The sequence below is a fragment of the Copadichromis virginalis genome, linkage group LG3 (genome assembly GCF_057382275.1).
Source record: "Copadichromis virginalis isolate Kocher_CV1m ecotype Utaka linkage group LG3, C_Virginalis_male_GT1.1, whole genome shotgun sequence".
In the NCBI taxonomy this organism is placed as follows: domain Eukaryota; kingdom Metazoa; phylum Chordata; class Actinopteri; order Cichliformes; family Cichlidae; genus Copadichromis; species Copadichromis virginalis.
In genome coordinates, this window is record NC_140620.1 from 30694656 (window position 1) to 30716643 (window position 21988).

Genomic DNA, 21988 nt, shown 5'->3' on the forward strand with positions numbered 1-21988 from the left:
CGAACCTTCTGCTGTTTAAACGCGCCGGGAGCTGCTACTTCTTCTTCTTCTTCTTCTTGTTTGCTGGCGGTTTGCGACCGAGGTTTCTGGAGCATTACCGCCACCAACTGGAACAGAAAAATAAAACATGTTCTATTGTCTCTTATTGAAAACAAGTCTTATTTCCATCTACCATGTTTCCCCAATTTACAGAATGTATTGTTAGTCAGATGTTTATTTCATCCTTACTTTCATTGAATATTATGAAGCCACTGGTCAGTTCTTTCTTCTTCGTACTGTTTCTGGCACTGACCTTTTTTTAGTTACTGATTTCATTTCTTTGCTCAGCTCACTCCACTCCCCACTCATTGCATAACATTTAAAACTGTTTAACATTTATCAATAATCAATTAAAAATGTACTGTTGACTGTCAATAGAGTTATTATATGGAGAAGTATGACTCTCTTCAGTCAATGAGTAACACAGCTAATGTTAAAATCTTTTGAAATCACACAAAGCAATTTTGCAGACTCTCCAGAGGGAAAAAAAAGTCCTGGCCAGCTGCTCTGCAACTGCTTTACTGGCCCGAATCACTTTGTCTTAGCAGTGCTCTTTGGTACGGTCCTTTTCTGTGGCCTCCACATTCACGTGAGCTTCTTCTTTTTTCTTTTTTTTTTTTTAATTTATGAACTCACAAAGAGCCTCTTTTACCAGCACAGAAGACTCTGCATTTGAATCTAATCCAGCACACCTGGGGAGAGCAGTGGCTGAATGAAATGTTTGATGGAAAAAAGAATTGAAGTGTTGTGCTGCTAAATTCTGAGGTTCAAAATCAAAAATATTTATATAAGAAAATGCCAAGAGGAGAACAGCAGTCCTGAGTCTGTATGCAAAACAAGAAATCTCCATAGCAGTGATACTTCCTCTTTCATATGTGCATTTATTCTTTGCTGTGGTACTTTGATGTTCCTTGATCCTGTCATCTCATTTGGCATACTCAGTTGATATCTTAGAGCTATTTCCAGGACCAAGATTCTGTCTCAAATCAAGTTGTGATCTTAAAGTCACTCTCATAGCACTGATCTCAGACTAATGTACAAAAGTGTCATTTACATATCCAAACTGATCTCCAGTAAGGCTTATGGTGAAATTGAAGTTGTTCTTTTGTGTCATTGCACACTGTCCATGAGAGGACTCCTTAGTGAGCTGTACAGCAGAAGTTTCAATTCAGTTTTATCTATACATCGCCAAATTACACCAACAGTCACCTGGAAGTGAAAATGTTGTTCACAAAAAGAAGGCAGCAAATAATTTTCCATGTAAGAATAAATCAAATTACTCAATTAACATATTTGGTTTTACTTACTATTACACCTTTTTTCAGTCCTCTTACATCAGTGACAAAGTGTTTATAGGTATCTGCAGAAACATAACTTCACTGTTAAGCTCAGTGTTTATAGAGAGGAGTTTATAACTGTTTTTCTTTTCCCAAAGAAAAGATAGAAAGAAATCACAGGGAAATAGCACTCCTCGCAAAATGTGGTTACGACACAATTTCCCTAAATTTGCACTTTCAAATCACTTTTTCAGTCACAGTGCTTTTACAACATTCACATGTTTTTGTAATGCGAAGGTCGCACAACATGTGCGACAGGTAGCATCAAAAGGGTGGTCCTGCCACTCGTAGCTGGTCCAACTGGTGGCACCACATGCACTGGCTCTATTGGGGTAATGAGATGTGGACAATAGTAGAAAATCAGGACCACAAGCTGAAACTGACTGGATCAGAGGCAACTCTTTCAGCTATTCATATATTCAGCTATTCATATATCTTCACAGCGTATCAGATATCTTGAAAATCCATGATCCAATATCGCGTGTTGACAAAAGTTGTCTCACTGTGTCACATAGTGCTCAGAGTTGGAGCAGTAAGGACAATACACTTGTAGCTCCTTTGGTTGCTGCTTGATGGTGAAGGGAACTCCAGTGTGGTGACACCTATTGGCAGATCAGCACCGTGGAGAATGATTGTGGAGATATTTGGCCTTTGATCCTTGCGTCAGTCTTTCTGTGGGTCCCTATCTGCTTTAACAGCATCCCCAAGGATTTCAAACACAGATTTCTGTATCCCCAGCTCATAGTCTAACAACTGTGGGGATGTGGATATGTTGAGGGTATTGCTGGGATTTATTTTTACCTTGTTAAATCCTCAGTTCTTTTGATCTTTGGGCTGAAGGAAGGACAATACTCGGTGTATAAATGCTCAATCAACAATTATTTTATTCAATACAATTCAACACTTTGAGTATAAACCATCCGGATGGGGAGACATGCATGAAGAGGGTCACAGCAAAATCTCAAAATGATGGAAAGTTACTCAAACTCTTATAGCCTCTGGCCATGACTCTCTAAAAACAGTATTTCTTATAACTCAGCAGTATAATGCATCATAAAACAATATCATTCATTCACAATAAATCAGCAGTCTAATGTAATACAAATCAGTTAAAAAAATCTAATAGTTATCACCTCTTCAGGAGAATAATGCAAACTAAAACTACAAAATAATTTCACAATCTTTAATTAGGGGTATAACATAGCATAAGATAATATAATAATCTCACAACTTTTAAATGGTAAATGGCCTGTATTTGTATAGCGCTTTACTACTACCCCAAAGCGCTTTACACATCCAGTCATCCACCCATTCACACACACATTCACACACCGGTGATGGCAAGCTACATTTTAGCCACAGCCACCCTGGGGCGCACTGACAGACGCTTATATCTCATAACTAGTGTGAGATTATTCTGTTATCATATGTTATCTTACACCTGTAGTTAAAATAGTTGAATTATGTTAACTGCTGTAGGTCATATATTATCATTTAGTTTAGATGGTGTGCTGTGTATGTAGTTTAGTTCTCATTATACTTTTGAGTTAAAAGAACATATTCACTTATTAGTTTATTAGATAAGTGTGCATCACTCTGTATCCTTGATCTGCTGTGAATGTCTCATACTGTGTTCTTGACATGTTTTATTGCTGAATCATAAACAGAAGGAGACTCTGTGTCTAAGACAGGGGAGATAGACCACATTCCACACCCCCACCTTTACAAAGAGTAGAGAAACAACAGCCGAGGTCATAACTTAGGCGCCGTAAGGGAGAAAGAATGTGAATGTTTGGGCTTTTACGACTAGGTGGGGGCCACTAGCGGCTATAAGAAGCTGAGTAACACGTTACCATTTCGAGATTTGCGGTGACCCTCTTCAGGCATGTCTCCCCATCATGATGGTCCTTATGCTCTTAAGTGTTGAATTGTATGGAAATAAAGTATTGTTGATTGAGCATAAATACACCGAGTATTGTCCTTCCTTCAGCCCAAAGATTCAAAGAATTGGGAGATTTCAACACTAACAACACATATTTCTATTTTGTATTTTACTCTCGACAGTGTATAGTTGAATACTCTTGGATTCACTGGCAAACATAAACATTGAGAGGACGCCCTCACAGCAATGTGGCCTCAGCCATAAATCTGCTCTTATTTAATGCACTCTTCCCCTGTCTTTAAATCTACAGGCTAGACTGGAGCACAAGAGGCATTTTTCATGGTAATGGCAGCGTTGCTTGCAAAAGGGTTATTTCCAAATAAGGAGATGCTTGGAAAATTATAGAATGGTGGCCCCAGGGAGGGGTTACCTGCCCCTCCCTTCCTTCCCTCCCCATCTCCAGCTGCCTCCCTCTTCCCGCTCCTCCACAACCACCCACACATGCAGGGCCTTGGAGTGGGGGTATGTCACCAGGGTGCAGAGGAGGCTACCCCCCCCCCCCCCCCCCCCCGTCCCCTTCTGGCTGCCTCTGCCTCAATTTTATCCCACAACTTAGACATTCACATTATTCACACTCTCATTACACATACATATAGGATCTTGGGGGTGGGCACAATCACGGAGTCCAAATCACCATCAGGGTGTACACCCCACCCCTGGCATCGTTGCCCACCTCTCAATTTTAAATACACTTAGTCATTGAGGGTTAGCAGGAGGGACTATGCGCTTACCTGCTGCTCCTTGGCAGGTAGCTCCAAGCCCTCCTGGGTTTTAATTGCACCTTAGAACACATATGCATCAACATTACAATGAGCGGGTGGAGGGAGGTTTGGAGTCTTCTCCCACCCCCATTCTCTGCGGCCTGCTGGAGCGGGAGGGCTAGTAGGAGGAGTTGGCCGTCCGACTGCGGTCTGGGGTGTGGGGCCTCCCTGCTGCTGCAGAGTCGGGGTGGTCTGCCTCTCCCCACCCCAGGGAAAAGGGTAACACCACCTGGGTCTGGGTGCAATTCCCCCCTCCAGGGGCAAGGGTACCTAGACCCGGTTTGTAGAGTACGCTTGGGGAGTGTGATCGTGTGTACAGCGTCTCTTTATGTCTGTCTCCACGTTGGTTGAGTGTGGAGTGAGTGCATATGAGAGCATGAGGGTGGGAATGGATGTTTGTGTCTGTGTGTGCCTGTATGTCTGTGTCTATATGTCAGGTTGGGTATCAGACGCCACCTCTCTGGGGACACCTCAGGCCCTCCAAGGTTTGGAGGCCTATCTCCACCCACCACCACTTCCCCTGCCGGTGGCGGACTCCCTCAGGTGTCGGTGTGTTGGTGGTTCTTTGTGTCTGGGGGTGGACGTCCGGGTACACACCGGCTCACTCCTTGGCGGCCGCTTGTCGGGGCCTGGGGCCTGGGGCTCGCTCGGGCCCCTTTGGAGGTGGGGTGCCCCCGGCCTCTCGGCCTAGGGCTCGGTCACTCAGGCGCAGCTGGGGGCCGGCGGAGCTCACGGGCGCGTCACTGCAACTCCCCCTGACTTCTGCTCCGTGGCTGCTGAGTGAGCCCTCATCTGGGACTCTCCTCAGCTCTTTCTGGGACAGTGGCGCGGCTGCCCCTCTGTTGGTCTTCCATGGTCTCTTGTGTTCTGGGGGCCTCTGGATGTCTGGAGTTTTGATCTCCTCCATACCCGCTTCACACCCTGGAGGACGGGGCTGCGGCCCCCCCACACTCCCTAGCAGATCGTTACATGGAGAAACCTTTGGAATGCAAGCATGCTGATCCACACAGGTATGCACACATGGGTATTCACAGACGCGGACTAAAGCTTTCTTGGCTGCTGCCTCAAAGCACACTGTGCGCTGTCTATCTTGCGTGCTGCACAATATCGTTTATTACTTAGTAAATACTGATATCTATGACTAGCTAGTTTATTGTGATGGTGCTTTGTTTTCTCTATTATTATGTTGCTCTTTGTTGTTTGCTGTCTCCTCTGTTTGTTTTTGTTTGTTTGTTTGTTTGTTTGTTTTTTCTCCATACAGGTGACCCAGGAGTTTTTTTTTTCTCTCTCTTCCCCCCCCTTCTCACCGTCTCTTCTCCCCTTTGGTTTTCTTTCTTTCTCTCCCCCTCTCTCTCTCATTCATTCCCCCTGTCCTATTTATTAAAAAAAAAAAAAAAAAAAAAAAAATGACAGAGGATGAACTGAAGCTCTGCCATCACGTAATGTCGCATACTGCTGTTTCTGATGTCATTTAGAAAAAAAAAAAAAAAAAAAAAAAAAAAAGAAAATTATAGAATGGTAAATGGTAAATGGCCTGTATTTATATAGCGCTTTACTAGTCCCTAAGGACCCCAAAGCGCTTTACATATCCAGTCATCCACCCATTCACACACACATTCACACACTGGTGATGGCAAGCTACATTGCCATCACCAGTAGAAGAAGAAACAAATTTTTCACCTTAGTAGACTCTTTATCACACATAATAAAAAAGTGTTTACTGCCTGTTTGTGACAGCCTATTGTCCCTCAGCCAGTAAAAGGAGGTCCATGGTACCATGTAAAACTAATTTAAAATTCTAACCGTGTTGATAATAAATTGTGAAAAAGTATAATTGGAGCACATTTGTCTTCTCTTGTTAAAAGAACCTACAGTACAGTTATCTTTTGAACTCAGTTCTTATATCTTATGATAGCTTTAGCAGCAACCCACACTGAAGCTCAACATGGCCACTGTTTCCAGGCTGCTCAAGCATTACCAGTAGTGTCTGCGCACACATGCATGCAAGCCCCTTAAAAACTCGTGCTATTCATGTGGATGTTCGGGGCTTCCATCACTTCTGCTTTACATCTCACAGCAAACTGGTGTGGTTTTCCATAATGTAACCCAGTGTTAAAAACAGGATTAAAAGTATAAATAAATATTGATAAAAACAAAGTTAATTATAATAAATACTGATAAAAAGCATGTAAACATAAGTTTAATTAATATGTACATATGTATATGTAATGTATAAATGGTGTGGTGGCAGGACTTAGTCCTGTAGAGTGTGTTTGTCAGATCCACTGAGCGACCAATCATTGGCCGGTCTGACTCTCCCCTAGTCTGTGCGCTGCTCAGACACCTGTGCGCCTTCATGTGCCAGTCAGATACGCCAGAGACACAGACGGTGAAAGATCAGTTTACCCGTGTGGCGAAGAAGCTAGCTGGATAGAGAAAGTCCTTTTTTCGGCAAGAATAATAAGAGTAATACTGTATTCCAGAGGCCGTGAGCCAACGTGAGCACTGTGAAGCCCCGTGTAGCATTTGTTGCTTTGCATGGTAAGTCCCAGGCAGTACACGTGCGCTAGCATAGCATGCTACTTGCCGCTAGCTCTGATGCTAACTTCCGTTAGCCATTTTGCAATGAAAGTGCCTTTTCTGAGGCTAAAGCAATTAGCACTGAGTCTGCTGCACTTTATACGAGATGTTCTTTAAAGGTTTATGTCACATTACTGTGGTATTGATGTATAATGTATGGTTTTGTGCGAAGTTGTTATGTTAGCACATGTTCCCTTTTCTCATGGTGTTAATTATAGTTCTGCACAATTAAGTATTAACAATGTGAAATTAAGTGCCTTCACCTGCACTTTACTTAGCTGAAACTTGATAGGTCTCAAGCCAATGTGTATTTTTAATGCACTGCTGAGCTATTTTGTATTTTAAATGTGTTTCCTATGCACTTTTTCCCTTTGAAATGAGAATAATTTGTTGTACAACATAGAATATTTTGAAAGAAATTTAGAAGCACTACAAGCAACCAGTAGTCATAATAAGTTACAGGCATGATAGCTTAAATGTTGAACTACTGTGTTCTGGCCTGGTCCCCAGGTCAGGTTTTTTCCCTTTGCTTATTTGGATTGGATTGGTTTTGAGGACCTGAGAAGAATCGAGGATCCCTTTTCCAGTACTGGATGGCGAGACCAGCCCAAAGAGCCGGATGAACTGGTAGATTGTAACCCGACTGGTTACACACACACTGAGTGACTATTGAACATTGAAAGACTGAAATTGACTTTAAAAAAGACACAAAAGACAATATATCCTTGGGTCGACCATTTGTGGGGTTTATTTTATTTTTTTGTTTTCAAGAAGAGCTCTCTACTTTTGTTAAATGTGCACAACTTTAATAATTGCTAATAAATGCAATTGTGTTTTCTACACCTACTGTGTACAAGTACTCTGTTGTAATACACCCTTGGCTCCTACGAATCTAGAACCTGTCTGATCTGGTCCATATTTCCCTTCTGTCCTCGTACTGTGGTTAAAGGTAACTATATTGCCCGCACTACATGCAAAGAAGGCAAGAAGTAGCACTAACAGGTCTAGTGTTGCACCACCAGTGTTACAATAATGTTTATTAAGAGACGACATCACATCAGAATACAGTTGTCTTGAGTTAGTATTGCCATGATGGTACTAAGTGGGAGGCAGGACACAGGAGTCACAGACAGGGTAATAAACTCAAAGAGCCACCTTTATTGCTGTAGAAAAAATACTCAAACAAAATACAACAATACTAAAAAAAAAACCCAACAACAATAAAACACTAGAACCGGAAGGATAAAGGTGGAATGCAGGGAAACGGACATTACACAAGAATGAGCAGAGGAGGACACAGGACTTAAATACACACATGATAACAATAGGAGGGAATGCCGCTGCAAGTAATACAGACTAACAGGATATGGAAGGCAAAAGCAAACACACCGAACACAGGCAGAATGCTAACCACTGGCTCAACAATGGTATATCGTCATGTACAAAATGTGTACTCTGTATATTTTTATATATTTTATTTATTGTTGACTCTATTTAATTTGTAAAATATGTTTATACACACACACACACACACACACACACACACACACACACACACACACACACACACACGTAGAAAAACATTTAGTATACACATCCAGAAATTATTTTTTTTTTTTTGCATATACTATTATATATTGTACATATATTTATTAGTTTCAGATTTAGCCATTCATATATTTTGCCTGTTTATGTTATTGTATTTTGCACAACTCTGTTGCTTGTGAAGCTCGCACACAAGAATTTCACTCGCATGTGCTGTACCAATGTACCTGCACATGTGATGTGACAATAAAAGTGATTTGATTTGATTTGGTGAAGCCACTGTGGTGCATTTGCGGTGAGAAATGGTCCAGACGATGTACTCTAATAGTGGGCTTTACTGCATGTAATGGAGAGGCCTCCCTTACTACCACTTATATTATAATTTCTATATCACTTTAGGAGCACCTTTCGCTTTATTAAAAGAACCTTGTCTAGCTCTTTATTCAGCATCGCACTTTAAGCCTAGCACAGGAAGAATATTTGCACACAAGTTGGATTTTTCATTGAGTATTTATTGTGTATTTAAAAATCAGTTGGTAGCCTTTGTTACAGGTCCTACTCCTCATCAATAAATGTGGTGGTTGTCTGTGAAGAAGACAGTTTGTGATTGAGAGCAAATAAAGTTTACCAGTAAGGATAACTAATGATAGTGTGTGTGAAAGTCTAGAAATAAAGGTGGTGCAAAGAAGTGACCGTAAGATGTTATTACTCACCTTTCTTTCCCGTGTTCACTCCAGGGTGTTTGGGCAAATGTTTTCCTGGTGGTCCAGAAACATTTAAAGGGTTCCAGGAGAGGCCATGGGTTAAAGGAGCGTGGGAAATCTTTTGTGCATAGCTGGACTGGCCATCGGGCATACCGGGCATTTGCTGGCGAATTTTTGTTTTTATGGGCCGATGGATTTTATTTTTTTTTATTTTTTTTTTTTTTAGGAAGGGTATATATAATGAAAGGTGTTGGATTGGCCAATGGTCATGATCGACTCTGGGCTGGACCAATTACAGCCGAGGAAGCCGGATGCACCCTCCCCCTTGTTTAGCAATCATGTGATTTTCGCGCATTGCATGCCCGGAACTCGTGGCAAAACAATCCAAGTACCGCATCAAATGCAAGCATTTGCAGCACCGCAAAACGTTCATTCTCCGGTTCCAAACCTTCTTGTTTTTTCTTTGCCGCACAAAAAAGGAATGTACAAAACAAAAGGAGAACAATGCCGGTCCGTACAAAGACAGACTCGACGAAAAGTCAAAGAAAAGATACGAGGAAAAAATCAAAGGAGTGAAAGGGTCAGACCCTTACGAGCACACAGAGTGGACAAAAGACGTTAGCATGCTGCCCAACTTTCACCACGCTCAGATTTATAATTATACGGTTCTTGGAGTTAGTGCATACACTCATGAAGTTTAGTAACTTCAGGTCACTGCAACAAGCCCAGGTACAGTTTACCGACGGATGGGTACAGGACCTTGAAATGCACCGTGTAGAACGAAAGACCATCGTACGAACAAAGGTAAGTTTACCAGTCTCACAAATCGTCGTCATAAATACACATTCGTTAACAGTTTATTAATAGGACCTTTGAGCTCAAGGGTAATTAATTAGTAGTGGAAATAATTTCTGGTAGCATTACAGAAATGTAGCAGTGACAATAATACTGTATGCTGTAATCGCACTGGACAATTAGTGATACAAAACAACTGTTTTATCCTGTGAATAAAAGTATATGTTTTTGTCAATGTACCATGGTAATAACAGAAGCGAAACACAATATTGTGTCAGGACAATTCACTATTTATGCACAATAAATAAAGGAGCATAGTGCAACAATTTCTGTTCAGCGCCAGACTTGCTTGTAACCTATATCACCAATTATGTTAAGAAAAATGACGTATTAACTACAACAGAACTCTGACCTTTGTGGGAATGCTTGGAGCAGACTAACATGTGAGCTGGAGTGTTCTGAGACGTTATATTTGGTATATCCAGACCATCTGTTGGCTCTTACTTCGGAAACATGGCTTAAAAAATTTCTCTTCAACGACGTAATCCGATAAAAAAAACGATCTCTTTACCCGTCGGCTTCCCGTGGCTGTCATGCGACCGGCTATTGCAGTTAATAATACAACAGCTTCTTGCCATTTTTTGGGTTTCTTTTTATTGCTGTGTAACTGAGTTCAATTGAAAGCCTGCGTGTGCTAGTACCTCTTGCCACAAGTTCCCAGAATCCTTTGCGGTTTTACCCCTGATTGACGTCACATTTTCAATCTTTATCCTGGTGGGCCGGTCTCTAGTCAAAATGCCCGGGCCGATTTTTTTGTCCCAGTCCAGCCTTGCTTTTGTGCTTGGGTTTTTTTTGGTGTTTTTACAATAAGGGGTATGGTTTAAGGATAAAGTGAAAAATATTTATTAATATGAAAATGTAAAATGTATTTATATATATTTTTATTGAAGTTGATGTATTATATAATGTGGTGGAAGGTCAGGATTTGAGAACTCACCTGTTAATAGAATAATGCTTTAACCTGTGACAGCTGAAAGTATTTAAGACTGTCAGTTGTTATTAGAGATGGCACGATACCACTTTTTTATGTCCGATACCGATACCGATATCATAAATTTGGATATCTGCCGATACCGATATGAATCCGATATAGTGTTTTTTAATCAACAAAACTGTTTTTTAAAATATCTTGCTGCATTTTGCAAGTCTGCAAGTTCATACTCAAGTTTAAAACAACAACTACACTAAAGCTATTCTGTTATACCTGTATACAAAAAAAATATTTCATAGTTCAGCAATACTGATCAATCTAATAAACTTAGACCTACACCATTCTCCCTATTCTGGTATTTTAAAGAGTACTTAGCGTAAATATTAAGCAACCTAACTAATAGGGTTCCAACTCCCAGCAACAACAAAAATAAATAAATAAAAAATAGGGAACCACCCCTCACGCTCCACCTCATGATGCTTAATCGACGTAATCAACCTTAATTTGATGCAGTGTGAAAAAAAATGCACAGAAATCAATTATTTTTCAAGAAATATTAAATAGATTCAACATCTTTCTTCAACAAAATTGCAGACTGCACAGATGGTACCTTCCCAAAGGAAAAAGTACTATAGCTTACTAGGGTATATATATTAGACTTAATAGTCACTATATACAGTAATTGACTTCTATTCGTTTTACATCAAATTAAAACTTTGGGTGTCAGATAATTATTTATTAAAAGCTAGACATTTTAAATGAGAATAAGAAAGAAAAGTATGTCTTTGTGCCCCCTTTTCCCTGTTAATGCCCTATCGGCCCCCCTGGCTAAACTTTGCTAGATCCGCCCCTGCACAGTTACCAGCGTCAGCTACGTAGAAAAAGATCCTGGTGTAGAAAGTAATATTAAATAAATTCTAACAACAGCTGATCAAGCTTAAACGTGCTGCTGTTGTTCAGCCGCTGGTTTCCTCTTTCTGGTGCAAAGTGGGCCAAAAACAAACAAGAGAGACTCGCTACAGAAAAGCCGATCAGCTGATCATTTAAGCAGTTTCACGATTGAAGTAGCAGCCGGAGAGCGAGAGGCAGTCGCTCGTTAAGCTTAACGTGGGAATGCTTTACAAACATTCAGAGATGGACTTACACACTTGCTTTACTTCTCTCGGGGATAACTTTGTCGGAGATGAAATGCCGGGTTGCTAGCGAAGCTCCAAATGCTATCCAGACCACCGACAGGTCCCGCATGCCACAGCCGCTCTATCACGTGATGCATATTGCTCCGACGTGCTAACCTGAGGTGAGTTACGGCGTGTTGCAAGTTTTGTGAGGTGCTTTCGTGATATTTAATGGATCGGATTACATTTTTTATTTTTCTCCGATATCCGATCCAGTAATTTAGGTCAGTATCGGACCGATACCGATACGTAATATCGGATCGGTCCATCTCTAGTTGTTATTAGATGCAATGTTTGTGAGCTGTATGGTAAATAAATACCTTGTTCAACTATACTTGTCTTGGTCTGCCTCATAATAAATCCAGCCGCAAAAGGCTGCCCTATTACACTGCACATGTCACATGACAATACAGTTACAGGGGGATTCGGAGTGTGGTCCTGTGATAAATGCTGCAATTCCACTGTAATTATATGATATTTCAATTATTCTCTTTGAATTGGCATTTTAAATATATTTATGCACAAATACTTAACAGTAGGTACACTGGAATAAAGGGTTAGCAAGTCGTTTTCTTACAGAGAAAATACAAAAAATGATTATAGCGACATAACTTTTAAGTAATGTGTAAATAAGTTAACAGAAAATAAGAAATATACATTATAAGTTTTATATATCTTAATAATTATAGGATACATTTAATTTTACACATACCTTTGGTCAAAATGACAAACTGATGAAATACAATAAAAAAAGTTTGATGCAACATAAAAAAGACAGGTTTCTTTTTCTCATCATGCAACAAAACAGACCCACATCATGTTTTAAGACAACAGAAATCATTTAAAACTATTAAATTTTGTTATTTGAATTCTTTTGGCGGCAGAGAAAGACTGGACCCAGGGTGGTCAAAGCTCAAAACATGATCTTTATTTTACATTCCCGGGAACGGAGACCTGAACACATGAACACACGCTCAGGTCTGAAAGCAGCAGCAGCCAACATGGTCATATATATATATATATATATATATATATATTAGGGGTGCAACGATATTCGTATCGATATTGAACCGTTCGATACAGTGCTTTCGGTTCGGTACGCATATGTATCGAACAATACAACATTTGTAATTTATTTTATCAGTTTTCCTTCTGACGATGCTGTCTGTGTTGAGCGCTCAGTGAATCTGTGTTCGACTACTCCGCCTAGGCTGCACTGTCGAGCGCAGATCCACTGAGCGCTCAACACAGACAGCATAGTCAGAAGGAAGAGCGCAGGGCAAGCTAGCGAGACAGAAGTTAAGCTCTCCTTTTAACATGGACCTCCCCCACTCTCATTCAGATCTGGCGTTTGGAATTATTTTGGTTTTCATGTGACGTATGACCCTGAAGGTAAGCATGTCATGGACTAAAGTAAAACAGTATGTTGGATGTGCCATGCAATGCTCAATTACATTGGTGTGAACTAGTGTGTTAGCGCAGTTAGCTCATTAACGTGTTGGCCGTCTAGCCCCATGCACGGAGCGATCGGCGGTAGCTCGTTAACGGAGATTTGCCGTGTTGTGGCGCTAAGGTCATTTCAACGAGATTAACCTGAAAGCACTAGTGGGAACACAACGAATATGACTGCACATTTACGCCGACATCATCCTAGTGCAAAGACAAGTGGAAGCAGACAAAAAACAAGCATGCTACTAACTTTAGCCGAGTCATTTAGACAGCTGTTAGCACATGATTCTCCTTATGCTGCTGAGAATATAGCCCAGAAGAAGCGGATAGTATAGCTTTTATTTTGGAAAGAGCCATTTCTCTGTAATAAACTCTCTTTTCCAAAGATGAGTGATTCCTCAATCAGATACAGGGCTTGCAATATCGCTAGCCCGACGTCCCGGAGATAGCGATTTTTTTCAGTCGGGCTACCAAAATCTATCTCTTCCCTGCCCATCGGGCTATTGTAGGAAAAATATATGTCAATGCTTTTGCATTCTTTCAGAAATGTAGCTGGGTAATTATGTCATTGGCATCGGTGAGCCACTGTCAATATGTGACGTATTGAAGTCGCGTTTGAATTTGCGCTTGTTTTTTGCTTTCACTTTGCAATCACGTGAACTGTGTATAGAGAGCGACAGCACTGATCTGTGAGTGATGATAATTTGGGCACCAATTCCTCTGACATCGTCTTATTAATCGTTAGCTTACTATGCAAACATGACAAGTGAAATCTCCCGCAGCTTAAACATGTGAGAGGTTGATCGCGCAGAGAATCGCTGAGCTTATGTGAGTACGTGTGTAAAAGCAGCAGGATTTATATTTGACTACGATGACCTGGATGACTGAGAACCTTCACAGACAGATATATATTTTAGTTCTGCTGAGCCAAATAAGACAGGTCAGGGTGAAGAAGTGACAGCCAAATAAAAGCTTACCACAAAACGGAAAAGTTATGACAAATCAGACTATAAGGCAAAAAGAAAGTGCAGCTTTATGGTTTCATGGACAAAAGAATTTCTGTGGCTGCAATATGACGAGCTAAATAACCAGGGCTGCACATAAGTGGTCCGCAGGTGTGCATTCACTGTCAAAATAAAAAAACACGCACAAGGGTTAGGGTTAAATTTAAAAACTGTACTTTTGAGTTAAAATATATATTTATAATTTTAATAAATGACAAATTAAAAATGCTTGAACATTTTTTTGTATCGAAAAAATATCGAACCGTGACACCAAAGTATCGAACCGAACCGAACCGTGAATTTTGTGTATCGTTGCACCCCTAATATATATATATTTCTGCAGCACGTCACACACTCTAAGTTTGGATCAAAACACTCTGCTTAGTTTCACTTTCTGTCTGCACCTCCTGTGCTGCAACCTAGTTTACACTCAAATCCCAACAAAACACATTTCACCACATTTCAAATAGCTACATTAGAGAAACAGCGCTGCATTGACCTCACTAATTATCATGATGAACAGCCCACTAAACAGCAACAGGTCTTTCAGATTGTTCAGATGCTCTGCTTCTCTTTGTGATCACATGATGACAATAATGCTTGGTCTGTAACATTACATAGATGTTTGCACAGAACAGATAAACTCAATGTTTGCATGACTTTAACGTGACAAAGTTTTCCTCAATTTGATCTTCAATGAACAGTTTGTTTTGTGAGGCGTGCATAGATCTCTAAGCCTTTGTGCATTGTGGCCTTTTATTAAATTCCATTTATAGTTCTGCTATACATCACACACACATAGTTTCGATATAAACAACTCCTTCTGTGTTACTAGTTCCGCTTTTCTGTCTGGTTTCCTGTGTTTTATTAATATGCCTAAGCAACTCTACCCTAGCTTCCTGTTTTTTAACTTCCCCTAACTGAAGTCTCTGTTGCCAAGGCGACCAGTCACCCTCTGACCTAGTTTTCCTCACAGACCTTACTACAAAGTACAAAAAAAACAATATAATCAGAAAATAAGAATATATTTTTATTAACACTCTTAATCATGGGTTTAATTTAGTAAAGTAAATATGGTAAATAGACTGGTTCTTATATAGCGCTTTTCTACTCTTCTGAGCACTCAAAGCGCTTTACACAACTTGTGCATTCACCCAAGCACATTGTTCTAAGTGCTTTCTAAGTAACATTCACACACATTCATACTCCAATGGATGCATCGGAGATCAATTTGGGGTTAATATCTTGCCCAAGGATATTTGGCATGCAGACCAAGGGAAGCCAGGAATCGAACCACCAACCTTCCGATCAGTAGATGCCTGCTCTACCACCTGAGCTACAGCCACCCCATTAATAATAGCCATTACATTTACGAAACAACAATCAGGAGTTTCTGAAAAGACCATTTGATTAAAAATCAGAAAATGTAAGAAACTAATATCAACAATTAAGACAAAGTCTTTCTACATGCTGGCTGCCAGCTTAAGATGGGCATGTTATTTCCCTTCCCTTCATTCCTCTTCTCTCCAGAGCACACCTCCACCTCTCCAGGTTCTCTTACTACTGATTCCTATTCCTACTATAGATTACAATATCATCTGCAAACAACATATTCAACAGAGACTCTTAACTGACTTTGTATGTCAGTCTGTCCGTCGCTACTGAAAACAAGAAGGGCTCAGAATTGATGTAATCCCATCCCCACCTTCAACCCATCTGTTACTCCTTCAGCCATTCGGGAGGGGCTCAGAGTCGCAGAGCCGCTGCTCCTCCACATCAAAAGGAGCCAGTTGAGGTGATTCAGGCATCTGACCAGGATGCCTCCTGAGTGAGGTGTTCTGGGCCTATCCCACTGGGAGGAGGCTCCGAGGCAGATCCAGGACACACTGGGGAGATTATATCTCTCGGCTGGCCTGGGAACGCCTTGGTGTTCCCCGCGATCCAGCCCCGCGATCCAGCCCCGGATAAAGCGAAAGAAGATGGATGGTTGATTGGGGGGATCAGTTGATGATTTATTAACCTATTCTTGAGTGCAAAAGTCTTTCCACACTGATCACAGCTGAATGGTTTAAATCCAGTGTGGATAAGCTGATGTTTTTGTAAGCTGCCATCCTGAGTAAAGGTCTTTCCACACTGATCACAACTGTATGGTTTAAATCCAGTGTGGATGACCTGATGTTTTTGTAAGTGACCATTCTGAGTAAAAGCCTTTCCACACTGATCACAGCTGAATGGTTTAAATCCAGTGTGGATAAGCTGATGTTTTTGTAAGCTGCAATCCTGAGTAAAGGTCTTTCCACACTGACCACAGCTGAATGGTTTAAATCCAGTGTGGATAAGCTGATGTTTTTGTAAGCTGCAATTCTGAGTAAAGGTCTTTCCACACTGATCACAGCTGAATGGTTTAAATCCAGTGTGGATAAGCTGATGTTTTTGTAAGCTGCAATTCTGAGTAAAGGTCTTTCCACACTGACCACAGCTGAATGGTTTAAATCCAGTGTGGATGAGCTGATGTCCTTTTAAGTTACCTTTGGAAGTGAAAGACTTTCCACACTGATCACAGCTGAATGGTTTAAATCCAGTGTGGATGACCTGATGTCCTTTTAAGTTACCTTTAGAAGTGAAAGACTTTCCACACTGATCACAGCTGAATGGTTTAAATCCAGTGTGGATGACCTGATGTTTTTTTAAGCTGCCACTCTGAGTGAAAGTCCTGCCACATTGATCACAGCTGAATGGTTTAAATCCAGTGTGGATGACCTGATGTCCTTTTAAGTTACCTTTGGACGTGAAAGACTTTCCACACTGATCACAGGTGAATGGTTTAAATCCAGTGTGGATGACCTGATGTCCTTTTAAGTTACTTTTGGAAGTGAAAGACTTTCCCCACTGATCACACCTGAACGGTTTAAATCCAGCGTGAATGAGCTGATGTTTTTTTAAGTTGGCATTCTGAGTAAAAGCTTTTCCACACTGATCACAGCTGAATGGTTTAAATCCAGTGTGAATGAGGTTGTGTTTTTTTAAGCCGTCACTCTTGGTGAAACTCTTTCCACACTGATCACAGCTGAATGGTTTAAATCCAGTGTGGATGAGCTGATGTCTTTTTAAGTTGGAATTCTGAGTAAAAGCCTTTCCACACCGATCACAGCTGAATGGTTTAAATCCAGTGTGGATGAGCTGATGTTGTTTTAAACAACTATGCCGGGTTAAAGTCTTTCCACACTGATCACATGTGAAGCTTTTGTCCCCACTGTCAATGCTCTGGCGTCTTCTGGGCTGCTTCATAGTGGTAAAAGTCTTTTCCATCCGGTTCACAACTGGTTCATCTGTACTTGCTGGAACTGGTTGGTTTTTGTTTTCTTTGATGCTTTCCCTTCTTTTGCCTATAATGACAAAGAAACAATGACATGTGGTTATAGAATGACAAAACCTACAAAGTGTACAGATTATGACACATTCTTAAAACCTTAATTCAGTTTCAGTTTAACATCGTTAAAAGGTTAAAGAAAACGTATATAGAGACACATTGTAGACACAAACAGAAGACATTAAATATATGAAAAGAGATGTGTGAATTATTTAGCAAAGAAAAAAGATAAATAACTCTAAATATATCTTATATTTTAGACATCTAAAAGTAGCCACCCTTTCATTTGTTGACAGCGCTGCAATCCCTTGGCCTTCTCTCAATGAGCTTCATGATGTAGTCGCCAAGCGCAGTCGCAAAAAAACATCAATCGCTAACAAACAAAAAAGTGGCTCACGTGGTGACCATCCCAGGAAAGGAAGACCAAGAGTCACCTCTGCTGCTGACGATAAATTTATCTGAGTCACCAGCCTCAGAAATCACAGCACCTCTGGTTAGAGCCTAGAGAAATGCCACACAGAGTTCCAGTAGCAGAAATATCTCTACATCACCTGCTGAGAGGAGACTTTGTGAATCAGCCCTTTATGGTCAAATAGCTGCTAAGAAACCACTACTAAGGAAAAGCAACAATCAGAAGACATTTGTTTGGGCGGAGAAACACAGGGAATGGACATTAGACCAGTGAAAATCTGGTCTGATGAGTCAAATTTTGAGATGTTTGGTTCCACCCACTGTGTCTTTGGGCGAAGCAGAAAAGGTGAACGGTTCACGCTGTGAAACATGGAGGAGGTGTGATGGTGTGGAGGTGCTTTGCTTGTGACATTGTTGGGGATTTATTCAAAATTGAATGCACGCTAAACCAGCATGGCTACTACAGCATCCCGCAGCAACATGCCGCCCCATCTGGTTTGTGTTTAGGTGCACCATCATTTATTTTTCAACAGGACAATGACCCCAAACACACCTCCAGGCTGTGTAAGAGCTAATTTGACCAAGGAGAATGATGGAGCGCTACGCCAGAAAGCCTGGACTCCACAGTAACCCGACTTAAACCCAATCGAGATGGTTTGGGATCATATGGACCAAAAGGGCTAGAAAGTACTCAAGACTGTTGGAAAACCATTTCAGGTGACTACCTGTGAAGCTCATCAAGGGATGCCAAGAGTGCGAGGCAGTAATCAAACCAAAGGGTGGCTAGAATCTAGAATATAAGACATGAGTTATTTTCATTTTTTTGTTTACTTCCTATTTCCATATTTCTTCATTTATAGTTTTGATGCCTTCAGTGAGAACCTACAATGTAAACAGTCATGAAATGAAAGAAAAGGCATTAAATGAGAAGCTGTGTCCAAACATTTGACCAGTGCTGTACTAAGATAGAAAGACAAACAGTACAATTGGCTCAACCTGGCTGCAGCGCCGTAAAGAAACCTGATGTTGTTCCTTACTTACTAAGATTTCATTACTTTCAAGGGGGCTTTTACTTTTCCATGTCAAAAGAAGATCTTCTAAATTAGTCTTCAGTGTAGGTGTACTTATAAGTTCTTCCAGGGAGTCGAGATTCTCTGATTTGTTGACTTCTTTTTCAGAGCAGCCACATTGTGCAGAGGATGTAATGCTATTAACAAAAGAAGCTCTATGCGATCATCAGATGGAATAAAGTAAGCGACAGAGGATAAACAGAAGGTACAAGCGAAAACACAAATTAGCTAAGAGAGAAACCCTGTAGACAATGATGGAGTTAGGCAACCAATGCAGTTATAATTTACTCACTGTGGATCCCTCTCTGAGTAACCCGAATTAAAGATCCACCAGGAGAGAAGGAGGCAAGCGTGCCGATTTTGTAATTAGACTACGACGAGTAGAGAGAGTGGGCTCACTTACATCCTCTTTCCGGCATGTTACTCCCGTCAGTCAGCACGAGTACACGTTCTTTGTTTACAACGATCAACGAGAGCGTATATCTTTCCAATCACGCATCACAAACAGAAACGCGATCTGCTGGAGACCAGAGGGGCACAGCCACACGATCTTTGCCTTAGACGGCTTAAAAAACTAAAGGTCCTCGTGGAAGATAAAACGTTTGATGACTGTAGTTATACTCTTACTTCCTTACGCCTACGTTCTGCTTTTTACAAGCGCTACTACTTCTTCTTGTTTAATGTCGATTGGCAAGCAACGTTTCTGGTGCATTACCGCCACCACCTGCACAGAAGTGTTGATAGGGGACACTAACTTCCTGCGAATTCTTTCATCTTTACTGTTCTGCCATCTTCACTTGATTTTTTTAATTACTGTTTCATTTCTCCTTTAGTGAGTAGTATCATTATATCAATTTGACTGCTTTATGTAGCTTGTTTTGCATATTTGCGTTCCAGCTCTAAAATTTGAGGCTCCCCCATTGGCCCCTCCCGTCAAGATTGTCTTATGCTTGTTTTCATTTTAATAAACGTGAACAGCAGAGAGAGGAAGACACACTACAAATCAGATGAAACAATACATTGTAATTTTTCCTGCATATACAATTTTACAGTCATTCACACCATGCCACTAATAACCAGCTCGGAAAGTAAAACATAATAAAAACAAACCAACAAACACAAAACACCAGAAATTATGATAAAGACTTATAATTGGCACAATTTGTGTTTTCTAAATTCTATTACACACATATACGCAAAAAGTGAACGCAAGGGCCCTCAGTGCCCCTGCTTGCTGCTGCTGCGCTGAAGTCTCAAACACAACCTGTCAAAAGGGAAAGGGGGCGGGAAGCACCCAAAGAAAGAACATTTCATTCATAATGTTTTCAATCCAAGCCCAGTGTGCATTGATTATTTTTTGTGGTTTGTGCGAAATCCCAGAAAGAAAATAAAACCCTATAAAATGGTCAAGGTCTATTAGGTTATGTTATGGTGATTCTCGGGTTGAGTGTCATCAGATGCTCAGTATAGGAAAAAAAAGAAAGGAGGGGAGAAGAAACGAGCAAAACATCCAGGTAATCAGATGTGTCATCGGATAATGGTAGGTATGGGGCGTTAAATGGGGCATTTAAACTTCATTTCATTTCATTTCAAAACAGCATTAAGACCGTGGACCAGACCTTTTATTAGAAATTCAATAAATACTGGCATTAATAGGGATACACTCATTTCCAGCTGGTGGCGATAATGCTCCAATAAACGAAGAAGAAGAAGACGTGCCAGTCATCATAATTGTTATTTTCCATGGCATTTTTTCTTAAGCGGGTTAAAACCATCACCTTTGTCTGTCTGTATCTGAAAGTGCCACAGGACTAGGGCTGTCCCAAACACACTATCAGTTGTGCTCATCTTGCTGATGTATTCATGGATGTTTGTTGTTTCATCCTGAATAGTGGTTCTGACACTGCAGCATCCTTCATTTCATTTAGTGTAAAGTCTCAGAGTGCTGGATTTGGATTGAAACTTTCCATACATGTTAAAGAGCTTTCTTATCTTGATGCCAGTGGCTTCTTTCTCTTCTTTTAGCCTACTGATTATCCCAGCAGGGGTACAGGTATTAATTGCCTGGATCCTATTCTTCCCATTCAGCTAACAACAGGCCATCCTTCAAAAGTCTTTGCCTCACTGTGTGTGCAGATGAACTCACACCTGCCTGCTGCCATTCCTGAGCAACTCTACACTTGTGGCACCCATATCCCGCAGCTGAATCCTGTTTAGGAGACCGTTCTAAGCCTTGCTGGACTTTCTTGAGCGCCCTGAACCTTCTTGACAACAATTAAACCTGTTTCTTAAAAGTTCTTGATGATCCCATAAATGGTCGATTTAGCTGCAATTTTAGTAGCAACAACATCCTTGCCTGTGAAGCCCTTTTTATGCAACACAATGATGTTGCATTGCAGATAACCATGGTTAACAGGAAGAACAACGATCTCAAACATAATCCTCACTATTATTCTAACTCAGTCAGCATAACATAATAATCTTCAGCCTTGTGCTCGTCAACATTCTATTGTTTGTATTGTTTGTTTATTGAAATTATCTCAGCATGTCTTTTTATGGTAGTGATAAATTCATTTTTATGGCAAAGAACTTTGCAATTCATCTGATCACTCTTCTTAACATTCTGGAGTATTTGGAGGATTTTCCTTCATTCGGCAGAAACTGCTTCTTTGTGCTACCTGATGCTCATGGCGTGTTTTACTGCCTTACTTTCAGTTAATGTATTTTGTTTTGCACTATGCATATTTTATATGCCATTAGGTCATTTATTGTGAAAATTCTCATGTAGGAACTATTGTACTGCATTTTCGTTCCA

At 40.7% G+C, this 21988-nt stretch overlaps 1 protein-coding gene and 1 long non-coding RNA gene across 3 annotated transcripts; one reads left to right on the forward strand and one right to left on the reverse strand.

Moving 5' to 3' along the window:
• Window positions 1-6422: 6422 nt before the first annotated feature.
• On the forward strand, window positions 6423-7499 carry LOC146714054 (uncharacterized). The gene is made up of 2 exons (XR_014918769.1): window positions 6423-6620; window positions 7170-7499. It is a non-coding gene; the product is annotated as an uncharacterized LOC146714054 (long non-coding RNA).
• A 7976-nt stretch (window positions 7500-15475) lies between these two features.
• LOC146714055 (uncharacterized) lies at window positions 15476-19803 on the reverse strand. Of its 2 annotated transcripts, none has more exons than XM_085450647.1 (2): window positions 19577-19803; window positions 15476-17708 (listed from the first exon to the last, which is right to left on the reverse strand). In XM_085450647.1, the coding sequence occupies exons 1-2, from the start codon at window positions 19590-19592 to the stop codon at window positions 16123-16125; spliced, it is 1602 nt and encodes a 533-aa protein (XP_085306773.1). In that variant the 5' UTR covers window positions 19593-19803; the 3' UTR covers window positions 15476-16122. The 2 variants fall into 2 exon arrangements, with proteins under 2 accessions (XP_085306773.1, XP_085306774.1); XM_085450648.1 differs by lacking the exon at window positions 19577-19803 and adding an exon at window positions 19466-19537.
• Window positions 19804-21988: the final 2185 nt, after the last annotated feature.